At 53.6% G+C, this 24,441-nt stretch overlaps 7 protein-coding genes across 7 annotated transcripts; 3 read left to right on the plus strand and 4 right to left on the minus strand.

The window, feature by feature from the left end:
• Positions 1–130: 130 nt before the first annotated feature.
• FRS1 (phenylalanine--tRNA ligase subunit beta) lies at positions 131–2,234 on the minus strand (the record flags this gene model as incomplete). Its single annotated transcript, XM_062876392.1, has 5 exons — positions 131–880; positions 937–1,558; positions 1,637–1,877; positions 1,960–2,111; positions 2,182–2,234. 5 exons carry the CDS (start codon positions 2,232–2,234, stop codon positions 131–133), a joined length of 1,818 nt encoding a protein of 605 aa, XP_062734984.1.
• Positions 2,235–3,053: 819 nt separating this feature from the next.
• Positions 3,054–9,823, minus strand: QC761_206570 (uncharacterized protein). Its single transcript, XM_062876393.1, has 2 exons — positions 9,223–9,823; positions 3,054–9,139 (listed from the first exon to the last, which is right to left on the minus strand). Exons 1-2 carry the CDS (start codon positions 9,320–9,322, stop codon positions 3,681–3,683), a joined length of 5,559 nt encoding a protein of 1,852 aa, XP_062734985.1. The 5' UTR covers positions 9,323–9,823; the 3' UTR covers positions 3,054–3,680.
• A 3,258-nt stretch (positions 9,824–13,081) lies between these two features.
• QC761_206580 (uncharacterized protein) lies at positions 13,082–15,007 on the minus strand (the record flags this gene model as incomplete). Its single annotated transcript, XM_062876394.1, has 1 exon — positions 13,082–15,007. The coding sequence occupies one exon, from the start codon at positions 15,005–15,007 to the stop codon at positions 13,082–13,084; it is 1,926 nt and encodes a 641-aa protein (XP_062734986.1).
• Positions 15,008–16,323: 1,316 nt separating this feature from the next.
• Positions 16,324–17,424, plus strand: QC761_206590 (uncharacterized protein; the record flags this gene model as incomplete). Its single annotated transcript, XM_062876395.1, has 1 exon — positions 16,324–17,424. The coding sequence occupies one exon, from the start codon at positions 16,324–16,326 to the stop codon at positions 17,422–17,424; it is 1,101 nt and encodes a 366-aa protein (XP_062734987.1).
• Positions 17,425–17,491: 67 nt separating this feature from the next.
• Positions 17,492–18,656, minus strand: QC761_206600 (uncharacterized protein). The gene is made up of 2 exons (XM_062876396.1): positions 18,292–18,656; positions 17,492–18,232 (listed from the first exon to the last, which is right to left on the minus strand). The coding sequence occupies exons 1-2, from the start codon at positions 18,540–18,542 to the stop codon at positions 17,569–17,571; spliced, it is 915 nt and encodes a 304-aa protein (XP_062734988.1). The 5' UTR covers positions 18,543–18,656; the 3' UTR covers positions 17,492–17,568.
• On the plus strand, positions 18,303–20,993 carry QC761_206610 (uncharacterized protein; the record flags this gene model as incomplete). The annotated part of the gene is given in 5 exon segments (XM_062876397.1): positions 18,303–18,803; positions 18,812–19,234; positions 19,295–19,861; positions 19,959–20,245; positions 20,298–20,993. Coding segments are annotated over 4 exon segments (1,902 nt in total). The 5' UTR covers positions 18,303–18,803; positions 18,812–18,882.
• An 842-nt stretch (positions 20,994–21,835) lies between these two features.
• PNS1 (pH nine-sensitive protein 1) lies at positions 21,836–23,851 on the plus strand (the record flags this gene model as incomplete). The annotated part of the gene is made up of 3 exons (XM_062876398.1): positions 21,836–22,232; positions 22,291–23,215; positions 23,275–23,851. The coding sequence occupies 3 exons, from the start codon at positions 21,836–21,838 to the stop codon at positions 23,627–23,629; spliced, it is 1,677 nt and encodes a 558-aa protein (XP_062734990.1). The 3' UTR covers positions 23,630–23,851.
• Positions 23,852–24,441: the final 590 nt, after the last annotated feature.

Below are 24,441 nucleotides of genomic sequence, written 5' to 3' on the forward strand. Positions count from 1 at the left end.
GATACAAGGCTCATGGCGGCTACTCCCAGAATTCAATGGATTTCTTCTATTCCCTACTTGATTTTATTTTTGCCCACAATAGATCGACAGACCTTTGATCTCTAAACCTTATACCCCCTCCCTCTCATCCTCAAAGGAACACCTCAAGGTTAATCTCCAAAGTGCTCACCGGGTATCTCAGATCAAACTTCTCCAACACCGTCGGGTGCAACACACCCAACTCGCCAATCCTCTTCAGCTCACCGCCCAACCTCACATAAATCGCAGCCGCCCTCCCCTTGAAGAAGGTTGGCTCGTCAATCTCCTGGATGAAATACCCATCGGCCTTGCTTGGGTTCTCCTTGACCGCATAGTCGATGCTCTTGCCCTCTAGGCCCTCCTCATGCGTTACAAAGGCAACCTTCAGCATCGTCATGACGCGGTCCAGCAAGCCGTGTACGATTTCGAAACCGCTCGTCTTGCCATAGTAAGCAGCCGCCCACCGCCTCTCGTTTCTCGCCTTGCGCTCAAGGGACTCATCCTTGAAGACGACATCCGCCGACTCGATGATCTGGAGAGGCAGCTTCATCGCTTTGTTTTCGCTGAGCGTCTTGAGGAGACCTGGGAGGAGGGATGTCCGCGCGACTTGATACTCGACGGTTCTTGGGTTGGCGAGCTTGACGGCGGTTTTGCCATCATCGACACGGTTAAGCCACTCGAAGTTCTCCTCGTGCGAGCAGAGAATGAGAGGCATGACCTCAACCCAGCCGGCCATGGCGCATTCGGTACGGACGATATCGCTGAGCTTGTTGATCATGAGAGGCTTGCCGATGGTTACAGACCTGTTTGGTGATGAGCGGGGGAGGCTGTTGAAACCGTAGGCGATGGCAACATCTTCCATCTACACCAAATTGTCAATATCCCATACCGAACCTTGAGAAAACGAGAACAGCTTACCACATCGCAGGGGTGCAAAACATCGGCACGGGTTGGTGGCACAGTAACCTTCACAAACTTGGGATCCGAAGATGGTTCAGCCTTGTACGCCATCTTGCTCAACAACTTGCAGATAGACGCGGGGGACTCGCTCAGGCCAGTAACCTGGTTCAGGTAGTCAACCTCGACATCCATAGTGCGGGCAGCCAAGCTTGGCGTTACCCGGGTGGTGCCGTTGTGCTCGGAAATCACCTTGACAGGCTCGATTGTGAAGGGCTCGGCGCAGTACTGAGAGAACATGGCGACCATGATGTTGCAGACAATATCCAGCTTGGTCTGATCGGTTGCAGTCATGTCGATGAAGACATTCTTGGTATCGAGGGTAATCTTGGAGCGCTCGCTGTTGATGATGGGGGGAAGAGAGCAGATCTCTCTGTTCGCGTCAAGGATAACCGGGTAGACGGGCTTGTCGCGAAGGATGTGGAGGTAACGACCGAGATGTCTGTCGGTCTCGTAGAAGCTCATGAGCTCCTCACCGTTGATCTTCTTGGTCTGGTTCAGGGGGACAAAGTTGATGTCCTTGGGTGGGAGGGCCTCGTAGGTGAAGGGGCCCTGGATTGTGTCGAGATCGTGGGTACCGATGCTACATCCCAACCGTCAGCATTCTATTCCTTCTGCGCAAAGCCAGCCTCGATGCCGAAGTCGGAGCCACCACACGTACGCAACCAGTGTTCGTTGTCTCGCAAGGTTTTGGTGGAGCTTGTCCTGCAGGCTGATGAAGGAGTCGTAGGAGTCCTGGGTGAACTTGATGTTGCGAAGGATCGCGCCGGCAGCATAGGGGCGGACCTGCTCTGTTTCCTTGGTGATGGTGAGGGTCTGCATCTTGTCCTCTGGGATGTCGGCCAGCTTCCAGTTTGGTGTCCCGTGTTTCCCGCGGAAGATGTTTAAGTGCATCGCAATTCCTGAATAGTTCCTCTCAGCATGTCTTTTCCCCTTTTCCAAATCTCCTCCCTAAGCCTCCAACCAAAAAGGGGGGCGTCATACCCTCGAAGCACAACATATCATAACGGTTGGCGGGAATCTCGATCGCCAACTCGGGCTTCTGATCCTTGGGGCGCGAGGGGTCATTCTCGGTGTCCTTGTCGAGCTCAATGCCAAAGTCGAAACAAAGCTGCTGGAAGCTCTCCTCGGTGAACCTGTTTCCCAAGAACAACAATCGGTCAATCTCCTCCTGGTCATGGTGGGGTAAGCAGTGCGCAATCTTACTGCTCGCCGAGCTCTTCAAAGAGCCGGTACTTGTCGACGTTGATGGTAGGCATATTGGAGAAAATGCCAATCAATTTCTTTTTCCTTTCTGTCGTCGAACCGATCAAGCGGAGCGGAATTGGAAACGACGTAAAAAGCCTTCTGCGCCGGAACGGTTGTCTTTCTAAAACTCCAAGGCGGCTAGGTTCGTGAACATTCAGACAACACAGGCCTAACTCGACTCATCCAACGCCCCCAGTCCGGCCTGGAGGGGCCGCACTTGGCTGGGATGACTCAAAATGCGGGACGGGTTTACTGCCGGGCGTCACCGCTTAATTTCTGATGGAGGGGTTGTTCCCCCACTCACCTTGGTCACCTTCCACTCACCGCGCTCCTTCTGTGCCCCACCGACAGCGCACAGACAATTTGCACCTGCTCTCAAATTTGCAAGCGTGCACAGACCCTCCACCCTCCAGTATATATTGCCCGCTCCCCTCTCATATTTTCGATTGCTTTTTCTTCTTTTTTTTCTTCATACTTACCTTGGCTGGCCTCCGGGAGATCAAGAATTCCTAGAGGTATGGCGAAGAGCCTTCATTGCACATCGAGGAGTTCTTCGTCATTGATTGTCCTACGGGATCGTCATGGCTGTAATTTTTGATGTTTTCCACACCTTTTTTTTCATTGTGCGCTTGATTCTGTCGAGCCATGAGGAAGAAAATTTCATTCCCATTCGCATTGTCATCAGTGTCTTGATGTTTTTTTTATGTGGAAAGCTGGAACTGTTATGGGTTCGGGTGTTGGAAGGCCGCTCGTTCAAATGTCCCAATCACATCATGTCATCGTGACGTTGAAGTCGCAACTTGCATGTCAACAAACAAGCTATCGTATCGTAGCACAACCACAAGACACAACACTCACTCCTGTGTCAAAGTCTCTCTTCTCTATATAACATCTGCTTCCTACCGTGGTATATGGTCGCAAAAAAACTAAAACCGCAAAAAGCGAAAGAACAGAAAAAGAAAAAGTAATGGTATCTCTTGTCGCAGATTTAAGAAAAACAAAAATCCACTTAGAATTAAGAAAACAACAAGAAGAATGCAGAAACCATCCATCCCCAATTCTTCACCAAGACAAATATCCCATCTCTATAAAGCCCATCCATCCATGGCTTTCGAAACAAAAGCGACCGACCGACCGACCAAACCAGCCCAAGATAACATCCATCGACTCGAAACAGTCCATCCCGCCGGCGCACGCGCTGTTGAGAACGCAATGATGGAAGAAACAAAAGGCTTTCCTTCTAAAACAAATGCAATAGAACTTTCGCCCCAGTATGCAATATGTCTTTCTTTGATATCCCAAAATGAAGAAGGAAAGAAACAAAAAAAAAATAGCTGCACTGCAACTGAAGGGGTGGGGAATAAATAACAAAAACAAAAGTTATAAGAGGAACAACATCCATCACCCAAGAGGAGAAAACAAGTCACTCCACATACCATTCTCTCCAAAAAAAAGACTCAGCCCATCAACCCCATCTCATTCTGCGCCATAAACGTCCTCGCCAGCTCATCCCCTCCTCTCTCGGCCGCCTCCATCCAGTGAATAGCCAGGCACATCAGCGCCGGATCACTCCTAACATCCCCCACCCCGCCGCCGCCGCCAGAACCAGCTCCCGGCACCTCTTCCTTGTTTGCACCCGCAACACCGCCCATGCCTTGCATCCTTGCCTGGGCAATCCCAGGGTGATATCTCCCCGAGCCACCACCCCCAGACCTGCCACCATACTTCTCAATAACCGCCTGCTTGAACACCTCTCTAGGCTTGCTAAGCGGCAGCGTCGTCCTCTCTACCAACTCCGGATTGGACAGGTAAAAGATGGCAAGCTCTCTCTGCGCAGTCGGGATGCCCTCCTTGGCAGTAATAGTCCACATCCTCGCTGCATCAGCAAGCGAATGCGTCGACAGCGGCAGCGGGCTCGGGGGCGGTGACGGTGGCGAAAGTGGCTCCCCGCCGGCAGACAAAATCCCAGAGTTGTCCGACGCGGTACTGCCTGGTCCAGGACGGGAGGGAGCACCCAACCCACCCCCCCTTGACTGCGTATAATTCTTGACTATATCATCCGCCACTTCCACCATGGTCCGGCAGACATCTTGCTTGAGGTTCAGTGCCGCGATACTGGCATCCCAAAAGGCCTTCCCACGCTCTGTCTTGTCCAAGATGGACGACGGGACAAAAGCAGCGATGAACTGCAGGTCGCGGAAGAGGGTCTTGGGTCGGATGTTGGCGTCACGGAAGAGCATCTGGAGGATGTTGGCAATCGCATTTTCGTTGGCTGGGTGGACCGAGGCGATGGATCGCGTTTCCATGTTGCCCCCTCCACCTGGGGTTCGTCCTCTTGGTGCGCTGTCAAACGGTGGCGCCTGCATCATGGTGTGGGAGCGACGCTCTTTGACATTGTCAAGTGTCTCTTCTAATGGCTGGGGACGGCCTCCGGTGCCGTGCTCGTCGGTCGCCGAGGAGGCTGAGCCCATGTCTGATCGAGCCCACGCCAGGCGTGCACGTCGAGATCCTGAATTCAAGGAGGCGATGATGAGGTGTTCTAGCTCATAGAGCGCGTTGAGCTTGACCATCGGGTTTGGATGAACACAAAACATATTCAGGAGCCGCCTGTAGGCCTTGGTAAAGGGAAACTCGGGCATGGAATCCTTCTTTGATTCTCGGTGGGATCGAATGGTCTCGTTAGTTGCTGAGCTCTCGTTGCCGTGGACACTGCCGCCGTGTACGCTCCCACGATGAGAACCGCCATGATGACTTCCGTGATGGCTGCCAACGCTCTGGGTATCGGATAAGGCCTTCTCGCTAAGATCTCCTGTACTTCTCTTCCTTTCAAGCACCCGGCGTTCCAGTCCAGATCTGGCCGACCTCCTCTTTTCCTTGACCTGCGCCTTGCGGGCACGGCGCTGGATTGCTTCACGCCTGTCAATACACTCCTGCCCCAAGCCTTCAAACCACGCGTCCGTTTCTGAACCACGGGCAAAGACAAGGTTACCCAAATCGGAAAGCAAGAGACTGGTCAACGTCTGCTTCAACTCTGTGAGGAAGCGGGACTTTTCTTCAGAGAGTCGCTGTTGGTACACTGTCTCATTGGATGAAATGGAAGTCCCTGGACGACCCGCTGAGTGATGAGAAGGGAGCGGCTGATGGTTTGGTGGATGGAACGTAGCGGACAGGTTGGTAACGCTAGTAGTAGGCGAGTGGGCTCTTGACACAGCGCTGGGAGAGGTGGCACGGTGCTGGAATGGGGACCAGTAGGTAGCGTTGGGGTCAATCTGGTGAACTGGTGATGAAGCACCAAAATACTCCGGGCCGTCTAGAACCTCAGACATGGCAGTGCTAGCCCGCGAGAAGCTGAAACGGCTGGACGTGTCAAAGGATAAGACGCTCATGTTCTGACCTGACACGGCTCGTAATCCCCTGTCAGAAAGGGAAGGAGGCCTGCTGGCGGATCGGAACCTGTTCTCCGGGTCGCTGATGACACTGACCGAATCATCCCAGACTGACATGTTGTCCCGATCCCGATCCCTACCAGGTTTGCTTGTCTCGTGGGTACGGCGATCTCGGGCGTAGAGCTCGCTAGACCACAGAACGGGTCCATCGATGATGCTATCCCCGACAAGCTTGCTCACACAGTTATCCACTTCGCAGGTGAAGCGGTGTATACGCTCCTCGCCCTGGCAGAAATTCTCCACCCCACACTGCTGCAGCCAGCGGCTTGTTTTCTCAGCTTGCTCATCGCGAAGCTTGTTGGGGCCGCCTTGGTCCTCTGGTGCCGCCAGCAGGTCGAGGATCTGCGACTCGGTGCGGAAGATGTAGTTGGACGCAGGGCCGCGTTGCATTAGACTCTTGATGCGCTGGAAGGAGTTCCACCTGCGAGGCACGCCCATCGTTTTCAACGCCACGGCAACGTTCCGTGAGTCCTCGTACGGAGCCGAGTTGCGCACGTCTGTAACGTACCACATCTTATCCCGGAGAGCACGCAAGCGGCGCATCATACTCTCAATGAGACCTTCTGCACGCTCCTGGCTCTGCTTGAGCCATACAAGCCAGGCGTCATATATCTCGATTGCCGCCGCTGACCGACGGATTGAATCACGAGGACCCCTCGAAAAGATGTTCAACAAGGTGGCAAATCCATCTTTACGAAGTGAGTCGGAGCCCAGCGCGTTGAGTTGCTGCAAAGTCCTCCAGTAAAGGTGTGCAGAAACGAAATCCGACTGGGCGCGAGATTGCGAGCAGGCTGCTGTCAACATGGCAATGAGCGGCGAGGAATCAGCTGAGTCTTCGAGTCCTTTCCCTTTGTTGTTCTCCGGCGGGCTGTCTGCGACACTACTGGCGATACTTGCTGCTCGCTGGCGATAGGGGTTTCGGCTGCCCATTGTTGTGATGACCCGGTTCTTGGACCGGTACTTCTTCAAAGTGGATGAGGCACGGTTGCTGAATGTTTGCTTCTTGGCACCGTCATTCTCAAGATTTTGAGGAATCTCATATTCCTGTACAAGCTTCAGAATCGAATCTCGGAGCTGGTGATAGTCCTTGTCAAGTTCTGGCCGGTCATCTTCGGTGTCTTCACCCTCGGTGTCGCTAGTCTCTGAGGAGTTCTCGTCCTCCGGGTCGTCATCTGGATCAAACGTCATTTGGGTAGAAAGCTGTGTTCCGTCGCCTGAGATGAACAGCACCGCCCACCGTTCGGCGCAAGGGTGGCAGAGGCCATACACAACATCTTGGCCCAAGGCTTGGGTCATCTCATGTATGGCCAAGCGAAGCCGATATCCGTCTTCTTCATAGTTGCTGTTCTGCGGCTGCTGCTTTGGGGTGCCTAGATCTGGAATCGGGGGCGAATAGCGCGGTGGGCTGCCATCTTCTAGAAGGGGTTCTCGAGAAGTCGTGGCATCGCTGATGAAGGACTCGGCACTTGTGCTGATGACAGACATGGTGTCAAAGTTAGTGCTTGGCGCCGTCCTGACCGACATTGGCTGTGAGATGGCTGAGAAGCCCGAGACCGAAGGTGCCCCTGAGCGCAAGCTACCGGAATGCGCTGACCGCGGTCTGCGTTCGGGGAAGAGGGCGTTGATCAATGTCGTAAGGTCAGCTGGACTAACAACCAAATGGGGGTGAACTTCGGCTGTCTCTCTTAGAGAGGTGATGGACCTGGCAGGCAAAAGGCGTGGCTTCTTCTTGAACTTGGAGGAGTCCTTGAACCGGAGGTAAATGTTTTCGATATGTTTTTTAATTTTTGGTGGTGTTGAAACAGGGGTTTTGCTCGTCAGCATGTCCACGACAAACTTCTGGGCGTGCATAGCCACGGTTTTCAAGATCTTTTGCCGGCCATATTCAGTAATGTGATATTCGGCCATCATGCCATAGGCTTCGGGGTGAATAATGACCCCGAGCAACCAGTTCGTAAAGAGATATTTCGTAATCAACCAGCGGCGGGTGCTTTCGACATACTTCTTGTCCAGACGCTTCAGCATTTCTGTGCCGAGCTCGATCAGGCCCTCCGGAATGCCGGTCGTATCCTCGTCATCAATAACCTCGAAAAGCTCCTCGACAGCTCTGGCATAGAATTCCTCGGCCGCAATCTGGTCTTTGGAAGACCAATCCGAGATGTTGAACCGGGTTCCGTGCTGGTCTTCGGCGCGGTCGAGCAAAAAGGCTCCATCCTCGAGGATTTTCATAAGGTACCATTCCATGTTGGATTTTCCGGCCCAGTCACGCAAAGAGATCCAAACATTGAGCACGGCAGTGACGGTCTGTTCACTCCCCGTCTTCTGGCCTGAGATCAATCGAGCGCACGTGGTGGCCCATGTTTCGGTTCGGCGTTTGTCTTCGGCGCTGTCTGGTCCTGCGGAATTAGCAAAACAGGTGTAAATCAGAGCTGAGATGGGGTCGTGTCGCTGGAAGGAAAGAAGTCGTTCTATGGCACTGCGCTCCTTGCCCAGGCCGTTGGATGCTCCAAATCCCGAACCTGACAGAGTACCTGAGCCACCCGAGGCAACACGGGTGGACGTGCGGCTGCCGTGATACGGGAGGACGGATTCGATCGGCTCCAGGGTTTGGTGAAAGCTAGTAAGCGCAGTGAGCTCCGAGCTATTCAACGATGAGATGCGCGTTGCAAGGTAGTCGGGGTTCGTCCTGATCTGGTTCAAGAAAGTCAAAAACGTCTCTCTAGCGGACGCAGAGAGCTCGCTCAAAAACGGACTGGAGGTTCCAGAGGCAGGTTTAGCACCAGAGACCGATCCTGTAGGAGTGTCCAAGCTGTCAGATGAAGTCAAGCCAGGGGACTGCAGAAGCTCCATCTCTGGCTCCAATAATGCATAGCGGCGGGTTTCGTCGCAGCTTTTCCGAACATCGATGATGGCATTGAAAAGAGCAGCAAAGCCCTTCTTGTCGTCCCCGCGGAAGCTGTCCACCAAGGTTCTGTGGGCCGCCTCGCCACATCTCATCAGACGAGCAGACAAGCCGGTGGAAATCAAGCTTCTCTGAAGACGGATGCGAGTGTTTGCGCGCTTGCGCTCTTGGTACTTGGATAGGCGCACCAGGTGAGCTAGCTCCTCCAAAGTGGTCCTGTCCTCCACCGGGGCCAGAGAGGGGGTGGTATAGAGAGATGTATCCTTCAGCAAGGGCCGTAAAAAGTTCATCTTCCCAAGCTTGTCGTCCGGTCCGGAGTCGAAGCTGTCGGAGGAGTCGTGGGGCGGCTGCATCGGCACAGGTGCGGTGGCCTGGTCGATGATGGGCTTCTGAACAGACGAGCGCCTGGACAGGTCATCGGAGCGCCGCACAGAGGACGTCATGGTATCTCTTGCCAAACGGGACGGGCTTCTGGACCTATTGCGCCTCGAATGGGAGATCTCGACATGGTTGTCGGACGGGGTCGGGGTGGGTGAGCGTGAAGCAGGCGTTGCAGTATTCGACCGAGCTGGATTCCCAGACATGGCAGTTAGCATGTGGGCCTCCTCTTGTCTTGTTCTTGACCGGTGACCAGTCCCATTTCCAACATACACGGTGTCGGGCGAATAGCGACGGGCGACTCAAGAGAACGCTGCATGGATATCATAATGGGCCCATGAGGGGGCTCGAGTCGAGGGTTGCGATCGCCCATGTACTACCAGCCGAGTGCTGATAGCTGTGGGAAGGACCGCTCGACTCGGAAGAAACGCGAGGGCGGGTGGAGTGCGGTCTCGTGGTGTTTATGGACAAATCGGGCGCCGGGTTGGGCTGGAGGTTGTATACACAGAGAGCAGGCGGGGGAGGGGCCGAGGCTGGACGAATACAAAATATCAATCAATCGGCAGTAACAAATAGTGGGTAACAACAGCAGCAGCAACGGCGACGACGAGAGCCGCTGCGAGGACAGTTATGTATGTATAGGTAGTTCGAGCCTCGGTCGACTTGCGACTGGGAACGGGGTGGCCTCTTTCAAGAGTGCCGCGAGAACATGGTCTCGTCAGTCAACAAATTAAAGGAGGGGCGCGTGTTGGCGGGCGATCTCGACGATGACGGGAAAGGTGGTGGAAGCGTTGGGGAAGCTCTATGGAACGGGTGACGTTGCGATGAGGCGCTGCTAGGTAGGGGACGAAGTAGGAGGTAGGTGTCGGGAGAGAGAGTGTGTCTGTGGCTGTCCTGTCTCATGAGAGAGAGAGCGAGAGGAGAGCTTCGCTCCCATCTCCATGCAGCTTCCCTGCCCTTCTTCCAGGTGTGTACATGTCGATGCAGTGGACGTCGAAGCGTGGGGTAGCGGGCTGGCCCAATTGGGTTACGCAGCCCATCTGCCCCATCACTTGCTGTCTCCACTTGACCTGTGTCAACCATACCCTGTGAGCTGGCTGGTCAACTGCGCCATCCACTCTGCATCTCCAACTGCACCCGTCCCCGCGACACTGGCCTCTTGGTCTTGCTGGTGCTGCTGCTGCTGCCCGACTCGTGGCCCTTACTTCAGCTCTGCTTTCCCGCCTGCCGCCTGCGCGTCTTCTTCCTTCTGCGTCATAAGACTCAAGAAAGCTCAAGAGGGCCTCCACCTCACCTCTCACCGTCTCATACCGACTCTCGCCGAAAGCGGTCATCGTGAGTGCCAACACACCCGCCAGCAAAGAGTAGACGCGCTCACGAGCGGAACCCCATCCCACCGCGCGTTCACAGTCCCGTCGTAGTGGTGGCGATGGAGACCTGACCATACCCATACGAAGTATACCTCAGTTGCCGCCTCCCCGAAACATATTATGCGGGAAATTATTATTGTCTCCCTTCGCTGACGCCTCCCACCTCCCGTCCTGTTGCAATTTTTTTCCTGCTTCGATTTTTCACTTGATGCAGGAGGAGGGGTACGGAGTAGGGTAGGTCAGTCAGTCAGTCATCAACTCCCATGGCCACAGCCTGGTGCGCTGGCCTTGCAGCTTGCCCCGCCTTCCCTTTTGTTCAGGGACCCATTTTTGGCGGCCGGCGCAGTTCAAACGTCCAATCTCCGCCCTCCACGACCCAAAAACCACCCGGACGGAACCTGCCTGCATTGTGAGCCCAGCATTCGCCTGGTCTGCTTCAAGATGCCAACTCAGCTTCCCATCGTCACATCACCAATCATTCCCCGCCACTATTTCAAGCATGCGTCCACCTGTTTCCTTGGGATCCCGCGATTCAGGGGCGATCCAGATCAACCCTCTCTCTCTCTGCCGCATGCTGTACATACGGCACATGCTACCTACTGCTACGGCGAGAACCGCCCACCCCCTGAGGGTCTGGTTTGACAGGCTGACCAGTCCCATCCATTGGCTTCGCTTTTCTGGTGTCACGAGATCATTCAGGTGCCCATCTTGGACCATCTCTTGGATGCGTAGCCATGGCCCAACCCCTACCCTGATAGGGACCCAACCCTAGGCGCGAGAACGGTGAGGTCTGATCACAGGAACCACATCACCTCAACAAGGCGATGAGATGAACTAGTGGCCTAGGGCGAGACAACTTACCACGCGTACCTGGACGATCTGTTGTTCCCCAACCCACCGCGCAAAACACAGCGGGGCCTCATACTTTAACGCACCATCTAAGGCAGGTCCCTGATGCTAGGTACCAAGTAAGATAACCACACACCTCTGTCGGCTTCCGGAAGCAAAGCAATCCATTTATTGTCTTTCTGCATCTCTAGGCCGAGTGGCTGCTGGTTTTCTTTTCTAAGAAGATGCAGCTCGCCATTGGTCTGCCGGCTGCCGACTATCAGGGGTTTCAAATCGCTTCATATCCAACCATTTCAACTGGGTTGAGCTGGATCTTAGCTCGTATCGCCCTGTGTGGACAGATTTGTCTTCTTTTCTCGGGCGGCTGTGGTAAATGACACAACTGTAGCTCTTGTTATGTCGTGCATATTCTCACAAAGCGTCACAACGACACCCCCTTTCAGCTTTCCCATGAATTTGTTCTGGTCGTTTTATTTTCATCTGAACCTGTAATTCCGGTATCACTGCTGCTTGTTCCCTTGTGGATGTGTAAGACAACAGGCCACGAGGTCGTCAGACGGGTGATGGGTGGGTGGTTTAACGTAGGACGAGGAATCCCTCGACATCACGGCCAGCAACGTAGACAGCTTTACAAGAAGAAAAATGCGAGGTATCCGATGCGCTGGACATGCACCTCGCCCAGTTTGGTCTTTTCTAGAGCGTCACAACAGGAAACAAGAAAGAAAGGGGTCGCCGGTGTGTGTGTGTAGTGTCGTGTCTGTGTATGTGAGTTGAGTATCTCTGTGATAGGTACTTTGGACCATGAGTGTGCAGTGCGAGGATATCAGCTGGGTACAAGTGTAAGGCTTGAGATGGGGAATTTTCCATGACGGTGTTTTGTCCAGTTGGTGTAAGCGAGGAGCCTCTGCACCAATACATCTTGATTGTGGGAGTGTATCAGATGGCAGGACTGCCAGAGCTGCATGATGATATCTCTCCAGAACAAGTGAGCTGTCGGTATATAATACTATGACATTCATTAAGCTGCCTACCCACGTTCTCAGAACGAGATATTTCTGAAGCTGATACATGCGTGTCCTTGAGCAAGTTCCACAAAACCCGGTCAATATGACAACCACACCAGAACAGGGTCGCAATTATCGATATCCCAGCACACTTCGCAGAACCATCTACTCTTCCAATAAAAACCCCAATCAAATCCCCCCTGAAGGAGAATATCTCTACATGACATACATACAGTACATAACTCAGGTACAAAGCACCCATGGATCTTTTCCACCACCCCCTTCCCCACCCACAACCACCAGCCAACCGCCCTCAGTTAAAATCACCCACAAAAAAACACCCCCCAGACGTGGCCGCTCTGGAGCAACTAAACGCTGGCATACATTATACATCATGCAAGTGAAATCTCATTCGTTTTCACCTACACATAAACCCAAAAAAGCATGTCAAGTCAACAAGAAGAAAACAAAACCCGCCAGCTCACACACATGGTTCGACACCCGCACCCCCGCCCCATATCCGCCAGCGCAGGTCGCATATCCGGCCGCATGAGCAATTGTCCCATCTGCCACCCATTTCCATTTCCCTACCCCACCCCCTCCATATCTCACTTCACCCTTCAGAGCTGGCCCAAGAATTATCCCATCTCACAAAGGAAAAAAAAACAAGCCATATGACTTCAGGTTCACAGCCATGCACCGGCTCCTGGAACCCTCCGTCCCCAATGCCGTCTCTGTTACCTCATCCTCCCTCCACCAGCACATCACACCTCATCAAAACACCCCAAAATGAAATCAAGATGACTTTACAACTATGCACCAGCCCTCCAGAACGCCTTCCAGATGATACTACACACGCAAATCCATTCCATTTCTCAAAATCTCTTCCTACATCCACACCTAACCCCCTTAATCCCCCCTCCCAAACCTGATATCAAAATCCTTCAAAACACTCATAATACTCGCCGCCTCAACCTCAATAGGCGCCAACCTCTGCCCCCCACCATTCCCCCCCCCACCTTGTCCGCCGCTCCCCGGCCTGGGAACCGGCAGCGCCTTCAACTTGGGCAGCCAAGTCCCAATCTCATCCGCCGCCTGATCAAAGTGCCTGTGACTAGCCAGCGTCTTATACGCCTCAGCACAAGACAGCGCCAAAGGGAAACCTGACTCTGACGCAGAAGTCTGCATAGGAGGAAGCGGCTGCGGTGCGGCAGATTGAGAAGCGTCGCTGTTGCCAGACTTGCAACATCCACCTCCTGGTCCAGCACCACCGCAGCATCCACCACCACCGCTGGCTCCCGGGTTGTTCTTCTCAAAGTTGGCTGCTAGGGACCTACAAAAGAGGCCTGACTTGGGATCGGAAAGACACTGAGCGCAGGTACCCGGGCCGTTGGGGCCGCACCGATTCCCCGAGGGCTTAGCTTGGGTGGCGTTGGAGTTGGTAGAAGAGCGGTTCTGGTTTGCCCGTGGACCAGGAAGCTTGATAGCACCAGTGGCGGTCACTTCCATAGGTATAGGGACGACATCGTCCTCTGATGGTGGTGGTGTGTGAGTCTGTGTTTGCTCGGCAACTGATGGTAGTGGTTGTTGGAAGGACATGGGGTTCATGAGAGCCTCAGCACACATGCAGTATGTTCCATCCTTGCAGAAGCCGCACGAGTCCCTAGCTTCAAGCGACATCATGGGCTGTAAAGACTGTGGTGGTGGTTGGGTGACCATTGGAAGTGACATTCTGTTGTCCTTAGCAAACATGGCGGTAAAGTCTGTTTCCATAGGTATTCCAGCATCCGAACGATGCCGCTTCTCCTCGGGTGCCGAGGGTGGTGAGCTTGGTGAGTGCGGTCGTTTGAGGTCGGACATTCTGAGGGCTTCCTCCAAACATTCGCAGCTTGACCCAAGTGTGCATTTTCCACATCCCATCGCTGTGTCGGTGTCTTGAAGCACAGCTTCAGCACATGCACATGACCCAGATACTTGACAGCCACCACACCCTAGAGGCGCCATCATTTCGTCGGGAGGGGAGATGATGTTGGAGATGGAAAATGGTTGAGTGGTTGGTCGGGGTTCCGCAATGGGCACAGCACTTGGCCCCGAGCTCTTCGGCGGAGCAGGCTGCAAAGGTCGTCTGGGCTGTGAGATATTGGCAAGCGGATTCGTTTGAGGCTGTATTGGTGCCGGAAGACGTCCATGATTTCCAGTGGACGAAGGTGACTGAGAATCCCATGCTGATAACATTGAGTTGCGTTCTTGTCTCTCCTTGTCAAGCTGTGACTGCAACCACTGGCAACGAGATCGGAGTGTCTGTCTCTCGGTCTCCAGGTGATTGATACGCTCCTGAAATTCCTGGACGACCCGGTCATGCTCTTCCTTCTGCTCATCCAATTGCTCCTCCAGCTCCCCAACCCGAGCAGCCCTACGCTCACGAAAGGCCCTCTGTGCAGCTCTGTTTTGAGCTTTGCGTTTGGTTGGTGGAGTGTCGGTGGCAGGTTTTCGACCTGGCTTGGGTCTGGGAGGAATGACCCACTCCTTGCTGGTCATGCTCATGGCCATAGGTTGTTGCCCTGGGCCCGGTGACATAACTCCAGGCGACGCCATGTTCAAAGGGGTTGAGGCTTTGATGGAGGGTGGCTTGTTGGGTGCGTTTGGGCGGATGGCGATGGGAGGCGCTGACACGGAGGTTGACGATGTGGGAGTGGAGACGTTGGATGGAGAGGCCGCAGATGCGGGGGTGGAGGCAGGGCTGGAGGAATCTCTGCCGAGTGTCGTCGTGATGGAAAGAGTTCTTTTGTCGGTGTTCCCAAGCCCGACTGGGGAAGCAGCGGCAGCGGCAGCCATGATTACTGGCAACGGAATGATTTGACGGACCACGAGGGTTGGTGGTGCAGAGGTCGAGGACTGTACCGAACTAGTGGCAACTGACTGCAGGTTGCAGCCGAATTTTATGTCACCAGTAAAACGGGCTAGGGCCGACAGTTTAGGAAGTTCTCCTTGGTATCCGAAAGGCAGGGGGATGGCATTCAATGAGGAAGTCCAAGTTTGATGGTGTCGAACTGCGAGAATGGGTTGTCTGTAAATGCCGCTTTTGGTATGTAACGAGTCGCTCCGCAGTCAAGGAGAATTTTAACACGAGTGACTCCAAAGTTGTTCGCAGGATCACTTTAGATGGCGGCGTCTTGTTTGAGAAGGAGGTTGTGAGTGACACGTGATACTGTTCAATCGGTGTGCCGGCACAGGGTCAAATATCGAGATGACGATGACGATGACGCCGATGTTGTGGGAAGAGGATTTTGAGGGTCTTGATGCTGAAAAATTGAAGCAGACGGAGGAAAGGGTCTTCTTTTGCGTCAACCGAAGACGCCCGGGCTCAGTGTGGGCTAGCGAGGCCGGAGTTTTCGCCCAGGCCAAGGAGTCTGAGGGCTTTGATTCGGTAAAGGTTGAGAGATGGAGATGTCAGTCGGCCCACTGATTTGATTGATAAGATTATAGGATTGCGCTAGATCCAAAGCGGCCTAGCGAGGGGTGGTGGTGCCATGCTTGCGTCAAGGAACCCCATGGTCGAAAGCCGAGTGAGGGTTACCGCTTCGACAGCAGATCCCAACCGGAACACGGATAATCACACAGTCATCACTTCGGTCACCACCGGAATCCGCTCGGTCTATCGCTTGATGATTCTGTGGTTCTCTGCTGAAGTTTCTATTCAACATGGTAATTTTCCTTGGCGATTTGTCGAGCCGTTCAGTAGGCGAGCGATATCGGACATACTGCGACGTCTTTAGAAGACCATCAGCAACTATCGCCCTGAAGTTCTGGCTCGCCCGGAAGGAAAGGCTGAAGAGGACACTCCTCGAGCTAATTGCTGCCCGTAAATCATGTGGGGGCTCTTGGAGCAAGCTTTGCCCAGGTGATTCAGGCGGGCCTCAAGAAGGCGTGCCTGACTGAGGTCAACTCGAATTCTGCGTATCTGTGTAAGAGAAAGGAGCTTGGGTCAATGCTGCCACCACAACTGAAAGAAAGCTGTATTAGCTACCAACATGAGTGTCTCATCGTGCCATCTGGTATTATCCTCATATTCACAATATGACTGACCGTTAACTCCAAGCCGTCATCCAGAGTTGCAACGCACGGGCCCAGCGTCCGCCAAGACATGGAACATGTCCAGAAGCCCAGCATCGCGGTCCGAAGTACCATCAACATTCTGGCAACCAAAATCAGCCAACTCCCACCGTCGACCACAAACAATAACACCAACAAAAATGGCCCAACTTGGCCTCCCCCCAAACTCCCGCCCAACATCCTCCTACTCAACCAACCTCAACCTCTACTCCCCCCCGTCCCCCAAATCCCAACTCCCCAGCCGCCGCTCCTCCCTCTCCTCCTCGGCCACCGACGACTTAGAAAACTCCTCCTCCCTTCCCTTCCCCGCCGCCCTCTCCCGTCGCGACTTTCTCGCTCCCGACTTCGACCCCGCAAGCTACCTCTCCACCCTTCACACCGGTGGCCCAGCCTCTCGGCATCAAACCCTCGAGGACCTGCGCTCTGAACTCCGCGATCGAAGCTCTGCTATCAGCGCCGAACTGCTTGAACTGGTCAATTCGAATTACACGGCCTTTCTCGGGCTAGGGGATGAGCTCAAGGGCGGGGAGGAGCGCGTCGAGGATGTGAGAGTAGCACTCTTAGGTTTCCGAAGAGCGGTAGAGGAGGTTCAGTCTAGGGTTAGGGAGCGGAGGGTGGAAGTAGGGGGGCTGAATCAGGAGTTGAGGGATGTCAAGGGGGCGGTGGAGATGGGCAGGAAGATGCTCGAGTTGGATGAGAGGGTGAGCGGATTGGAGAAGCGATTGGCGGTAGGAGGGACGGGGCAGCAGCAGCAGCAGCAGAAAAGGGATGGAGATAGCAGTGATGAGGAGAATTGGGATGATGACGACGAGATTTTTGGGAGCGATGATGAGCAGACTCAGGACGAAGACGGTGTGGAGTTTGTCAGTAGCAGGCCGGCGAAGCTAGCTGCTTTGGCGAGGGAGTGTGTATATGTGGATGGACTGGCCGAGGCCATTGGTAGGGATCTTCCGTTTGTGAAGAAGACTGACGAGAGGATTTTTCGGTGTCGGAACACGATACTGCTCGACTTGAGCACAGCCGTAAGAGAAGCACGGAAAGCTGGAGTCAAAGGTCAGGGGCGTGTTATCAAACTGTTGGCGATTTACGGGGCCTTGGATGCGCAGGCGGAGGCTGTAAAGGTCCTGAGAGAGAAATGATGGTCTCAGTTCAAAATCCAGGGGGGCATAAAAGGCGCAGAGCGACTGGCATCAAGATACCCAATTTTCCAGGATTTTTTTTTAACTTCATACAAGGATTATGATACATGGCATACATCTAATATACATTGAAAAACAACAAAACTACATGACAGTAGCCAGGTGTTCTGGCTTGACCTTGTCGTCTGTTGGGGCAAAGTTACCGTTCAAACTGATCCCTGGGCCATGCGTTGTGCTCAAAACAACCTCATCAATAGCCTTGGGAATGTTGTCGTCCAGTTGGTTGATGTTGTCTTTGAGCTTGGACATGAACGCCTTGATGTTGTCGGCAAGCATTTTGGGGGAGAAACCGAGCTGGCCCACGGCCATTCTCACAACACCGCTTCTTTCTCTGTACTCATCCGCGCCAATCAACTCCTGCATCGTCTCCTTGATGTCGCTGGTAATGGTTCCACGTTTTGGGTTGGGCATCAGATTCTTGGGACCGAGAATTCTGGCGACCTGGGCTTTCTTCAGGGCTTCTTGGCTGTCGGTGTGGCAGATCAATTTGTTGAAGGCGATCTCTCCTCGTCGGATGGCCTCGAATAAGCTCTCCTCACCCACCGCCACGGCACCAAGTTGTTGAGCCTCGGTCGCTAGGGCGCTGCCTTCGGGGCAGATGACACCGATACGGGTATCGGTCTTGACTGGGAAGGGCAGACGAATGGCACTTCGGAGGACGGGACCGCTCTTCTGGGTCTTGACTTTGACGGCGAGGTCATACTTGACGGTGGTAGGTGGACGTCCAACTTCGGCAGCGCGGAGGTACCTTTATGGACAGTAAGCGACAATACGCCGGCATGGGGTGACACTGGGAAGGAAGCTTACCTCATGGCATCGCAGAGTGTGAACTGCTCCATTGGTGAGAGATCATAGCTGCGGAATGTCTTATAGGTCTTCTTCTTCTTCACGGGCTTCTTGCGCATGCCTCCACCACCGCCACCAGACGCATGCCGGACCTGTGGTATCGCAACCGATGGCACGAGGAATTTGGGTATTGTCGAGGCGACCGTTGGCCTGGCTGGTGTGGACAGGCTGAGCCTTGCCAGAGAGGCAAGGCAATGATGTGTGGAAGCCATTGCGAGCTGTAGGACACAAACGGCGACGTCGTGAGCCTCCGCCTCTCTCTGTCGCTGTCGGTTGCGCTGCTTCAGAAAAAAGTTGGACCCCGGCCCGTTGAGGTTCGTTGCCTTGAATGTTAGGCTCAAACCAAATGTTCAGACAAGGTCCTGAGAGCTTCGGTTTTCACCGCCTTACCAAAACCGTTGGCGCTCGCGGCAGAAACCCCGCGCTGGGACGGGTGAATGTGGGGCTTTTTTGCTGCCCCTCCAAAATCCCAGGTACCAAGACTATCATCGGTGACTGTTTTCTCATCACGTCCCCTATTCCTATACTCACCACCCTTACCCACCGTCCACCATGAAGCTGGAAGAGCTCCATCCCATTGAGGCCCTCCTCACGGCCGATTTCCGCTCAATCGAGCCTCGTCTTCAGTCCCTCGATAAACATCTCATCCTCCGCACCTACCTCCATGGCTACACTCTTAGCGAGCTGGACACCAAGGTCTGGCAGGCCCTCCGCGGCAACCGCGCCGCTTTCTCCTTTATTAAGCGCGGTAGTCTTGTCAACCTCGCTCGCTGGTTTGAGTTCATCGAGGTGATGCACCCTGAGATCCAGGACGAGATCAAGGCCAAGGATGCTGCTGCCAAGGCGAAGGTCGCTGCTGCCAGCAAGGCCGGTGGTTCTTATGCTCTTAATCTGCAGAATACAGGTAGATTGATATAGACTGTCAAATGCGCATTCGACTCAATGTACTAACAGACATGAACAGACCAGGGCGTTGTTACCAGATTCTTGCCCGAGCCTTCGGGATACCTCCATATTGGACATGCCAAGGCAGCTCTCCTCTCCTGGTACTTTGCCCAGCAGTACAAGGGCCAGCTTCGCCTCCGTCTCGATGACACAAACCCCGACAAAGAGAAGGAGGAATACCAGGATGCCATCATCGAGGATCTTGCCATGATGGGCATCAAGTGCGATACCCTCACCTACACCAGTGACTACTTTGATTATCTTTACGATATGGCGATCAAGATGATCAAGGAGGGACATGCCTATGCCGATGATACCGACCAGGAAACTATGCGCAACGAGAGATGGAACGGCATCGCTTCCAAGCGCCGCGACACGCCAGTGGAAGAGAACTTGCGCATCTTCGAGGAGATGAAGAAGGGTTCCGAGGAAGGCGTCCGCTACTGCCTTCGCGCAAAGCTCTCGGTCGACAACCCCAACAAGGCCATGAGAGATCCTGTGATCTACCGTTGCAATGTGGACACGCCTCATCACCGCACCGGCACCAAATGGAAGATGTACCCCATGTACGATTTCGCTTGCCCTGGTGAGTTTTGTCATTTTTCTGTTGACCTCTTCTGACCTTCCCTTTCGTCGTTGGGGCCGTTGAGATGAGAAAGACGTGATATTGACAGCACCTGCAGTTGTCGACAGCTACGAGGGCGTCACCCACGCCTTGAGGTCCACAGAGTACACCGACCGCAACCCTCAGTACGCCTGGTTCCAGAAGACCCTGCAGATCCGCAAGGTCCATATGTGGGATTTTGCGCGCATGAACTTCGTCAAGACTTTCCTCTCCAAGCGCAAGCTTGCCAAGCTCGTCGATACTGGAAAGGTTTGGGGATGGGATGACCCCCGCATGCCCACCATTCGTGGTGTCAGGAGAAGAGGAATGGGCATCGAGGCTCTGCGCGAATTCATTATTGCTCAGGTATTTCTCTGGCCTTTTATCTCCGCCGTCGCAAAAATTAACAGCAAAACAGGGACCTAGCCGCAACGTTGTTACCATGGACTGGACCAAGTTCTGGGCTACCAACAAGAAACACATTGATCCTATCGCTCCCCGCCACACTGCTCTCCTGAAGAAGGATGTTGTCAAGGTGCCCGTCACAGGCGCCGAGGCTCCTGCTCAGCCCTTCCAGGAGGACAGACCCAAGCATCCCAAGAACAAGGATATCGGTACCAAGAAGGTGGCGTTTGGTCCCGAGATTCTGCTTGATCAAGCCGATGCCAAGAGCTTCAAGGAAGGCGAGGAGATCACTCTCATGGCTTGGGGCAATGCCTTTGTTCGCAACATTGCTGAGGGTGACCCCATCACCTCGTTGACGTGCGAGCTCAACGTGGCGAAGGGCGATGTCAAGACGACGGAGAAGAAGGTTACCTGGCTCGCTTCTAGCCAGACTCTTGTGCCTGCCGAGCTTTGGGACTTTGACTACCTTATCACCAAGGACACGCTGCAGGAGGAAGACAACATGGAGGACTTCCTGAACCCCACCACCTCTACTATGGAGGAGGCGTTCTGTGATGAAGCTACGGCCCAGCTCAAGAAGAACGACATCATCCAGCTGGAGAGGCGTGGTTACTACCGTGTGGACAAGGGTCTCGATGACTGGAAGGAGGGTGAGGAGAAGAGGCTTGTCCTCTTCAACATCCCGACTGGTAAGACTGGATCCAAGTAAGGTGGTATGTTCTGCTGTCGGTTTGTGATGGGAAAGTTTGATAGAATACTAGATGTGTCCTACAAGACTTGGTTGTCCTGTGTGTTGGCGTCAAGATGCAACTGCTGAAGTGGTGGTGAATAGTATCACTTTGGAGAGCAAAATAAACAACTGACAGGGCAACGGATAGGGGCTGGAGCTTGATGCATGCGCCCTGTGCCGAAAACCGTCTTGGTGTGCCGAAGGCCGTCTTGGCAACTTGGCAGATTCGTAGGCGAAAATGCGATACGCCATCCGTTTTTTTCAGACTCGTCTTGGGCAAGGTGGTGCAACTCATGTTTGACCCAGGTCTGATCCATCGAATTCTCACAAACTGTCTTGAAGTCCTTGTTGAGCTGGTTTGACATTGCACCTGGACCTTGAAGCTTTGGGAGCTCGGGAGCTTTGTTAGAGCAAATAGCTGGAGAAAATCTCGGATCCACCCGACTACACCAGATTAGCGAGAGCTCGATGCTCCATCGTCGATCAAGGTTAGTGCTTGGCACCTGGCCCCGCCAATCACTCTTTACGTCATCCTCCACATCCAAGACATGCCACCAAGTCTACGGCTGGCCGCAGCCCTGTCACGCTGTCAAACAAGCCCAATTTTATCTGCACGACCTTGGGAGTTTTATCCATTTCTCCAACTTCTTCCTGTCTTCTTTTTCTTCCCGCAACTTCAACGAGGACTCAACGGCTGCCTCTCTCATACTGCGCTCGCAGGTCGAACCAGCTCTTAGCTATTGATGGCTATTAGAAGCTAAGGTACCTTGATTGGAACAACAGCAAGCACAACAAACCTCTCGCCAAACTGGCAACGCAAAATGGCCTATCAGGGCGGTGAAGCCGCTAATTACTACAGCCCACCTCATGGCGGTGGTGGTGGGCCGCAGTATCCCCCTCCGAACAACTCGTACGAAATGCAGCAACCGCAGAATGGATACTACAACCGACCTCCGCCGCCGCCTCCTCCTCCTCCTGCTGGGGGTGGGGGGTATAGTAACGTGCCGATGAACGATGGGGGGTATCACAATGGGTATGGGGCGCCACCGCCTCCACCGCCGCCGACTGGACCAGATGGGAAGATGGGACCTCCCCCGAGTTATGACGAGGTTTTTGCGGTGCAGAAGCCAAAGTGGAATGATTTGTGGGCGGGGGTGTTGTTTTTGGCGACTTGTGCTGGGTTTGTGGCTGTTAGTGCTATTTCGATTCAGGGATATGGTATGTATTGGTATAATGGATGATTGGGGGTTTTATGGCTGACATTTTGGGGGTGTAGCTGCGACTCGTAATATCAACTCGGGCGGCCTCAATGGGCAGCGGAACAGATTCGGATTGACGACGCATACGATTTGGCTGTTTGGCTGGGTGCTCATAACGGCTATTGTGCTCAGCTACGGGTACATGTGGGTTGCGAGGAAGTTTACGAAGCAGTTCATCTGGATTACGGGGATTCTCAACGTTGTGCTTGGTTTTGCGACGGCCTTGTACATGCTGTCGAGAAAGTACTACTCTGGCGGGATCGTGTTTTTGATATTTGCCATTTTTCAGCTGATCTGCTTTATCAGCTGGCGGTCCCGGATTCCGTTCAGCGTGTTGATGCTGCAGACGGCCATTGATGTGGCCAAGAATTTTGGGCATGTTTATCTTGTCAGCGCGATTGGCGGGCTGTTGGCTACGTTGTTTGCGGCGTGGTTTTCGGTGACGCTGGTTAGTGTCTATGTCAAGTATCAGCCGGATCCGAATAACCCGGCTTGTAGGCAGGGCGCGGGGGGATGTTCGAGTGGAAAGGTGATTGGGCTGATTGCGTTTATTACTTTTGCGGCGTATTGGATTTCGGAGTGGTTGAAGAACACGATTCATACTACTATTGCGGGGGTTTATGGGTCGTGGTATTTCAACTCGAGAAACTTTCCAACGGGGGTGACGAGGGGGGCGTTGAAGAGGTGCTTGACGTATAGCTTTGGGAGTATCAGCTTGGGGAGCTTGGTGGTGGCTATTATCAATTTCCTGAGGCAGTTGGCGTCTGTGGCGAGGGCTCAGGCGTCATCGGATGGGGATATTTTGGGGATGATCTTGTGGTGTATTGTGGGGTGTCTTATTGGGTTGTTGGACTGGGCGGTTCAGTTCTTGAATCGGTACGCTTTTGCGCACATTGCGCTTTATGGGAAGGCGTATGTGCCGGCGGCGAAGGATACCTGGAAGTATGTACACTCTTTGCCCCTTTTGTCTTCTGTGGAGTTTACTAACGACCATGAAACAGGATGATCAAGGACCGCGGTATCGACGCCCTCGTCAATGAATGCCTCATCGGCCCTGTCCTCGGCATGGGTGCCATGTTTGTCGGGTACGCCACCGCGCTGATGGCCTATTGCTACATGGTCTTCACCAACCCCTCGTACAACTCTGGCGGGGGCTTCACGCCGGTGGTGGTTGCGTTTGCCTTCTTGATCGGGTTGCAGATCTGCAATGTGTTCACCACCCCGCTCAGCAGCGGTATCGACACCATCTTCGTGGCTAGCGCTTGGGACCCCGAGGTCATGATCCGGGATCATCCGGATTTGTATCACAGGATGGTGGCGGTTTACCCTGAGGTACAGCAGGCTATTCACGCTTGAGCGGACGTGGAAACGTTTGGGCAAAGGAGCAGGGAGTCTAGTGTTATATCGTAAGGGAAGAGCAACCAGAATGGAAGGGGGTGGTGGTGATAGTGCTAGTGTGAAAGTGTTGCTAGAAAGTAATGGTAATAAGTCGATTGACGTTCACTGCTGTTCTATGATGCCTTGTCCAACCAACAGAGGATAGTCCCAGCTGTACATGCCCGAGGCATATTCCAACCGCCTTGTTTCCCGCACAGCATGGGTCTGATACTGCTTCTTCTCACTCCAGCTTTGACTAGTTCTTCCTCCGTTCCAGCAGCCTCTTTTCCTGCTTTTCTGCCGCTATAAATTCAGGGCCGAAATACGTAGGAAGTGGGTGGGGGAGGTGGGGGTCGGTTGAGATATCAATCAAGAGATCCAACACCTTGTCATCTTTGTCACTGTCAAAAGGAGAAGCCTTCAAAGAAAAAGTGGCCTCGTTTTCAGGAACTTGAAACCTGTTAAACGGATAGCCCAGCTAACTTAGGAAAGCCCCAAAAGAGCCAGCCCAGATCACAACCACTACGTTTGTAACGCGGGTTATATCCAAAACGGCAGAACGTCCTGGCCATTTGAACTCGAATCCTAGCGCCCGTGAAGCCTGAGAGTGTCGTGGCCTATGAGGACTACGTTGTGGTGTTAGGGATGTGGGATTCAATAGCTCACGGATATGAAACCGAGATTGTTTGCCTATAAAAGTCTGAAATTGAATTTGGTCATATGGCGCTCTTATACAGACTGTGATATATAGTCAAGGCTAAACAAGATGTGATCAATAGGTAGTTTAGTGT

This window comes from Podospora bellae-mahoneyi, chromosome 2, assembly GCF_035222275.1.
Source record: "Podospora bellae-mahoneyi strain CBS 112042 chromosome 2, whole genome shotgun sequence".
In the NCBI taxonomy this organism is placed as follows: Eukaryota; Fungi; Ascomycota; class Sordariomycetes; order Sordariales; family Podosporaceae; genus Podospora; species Podospora bellae-mahoneyi.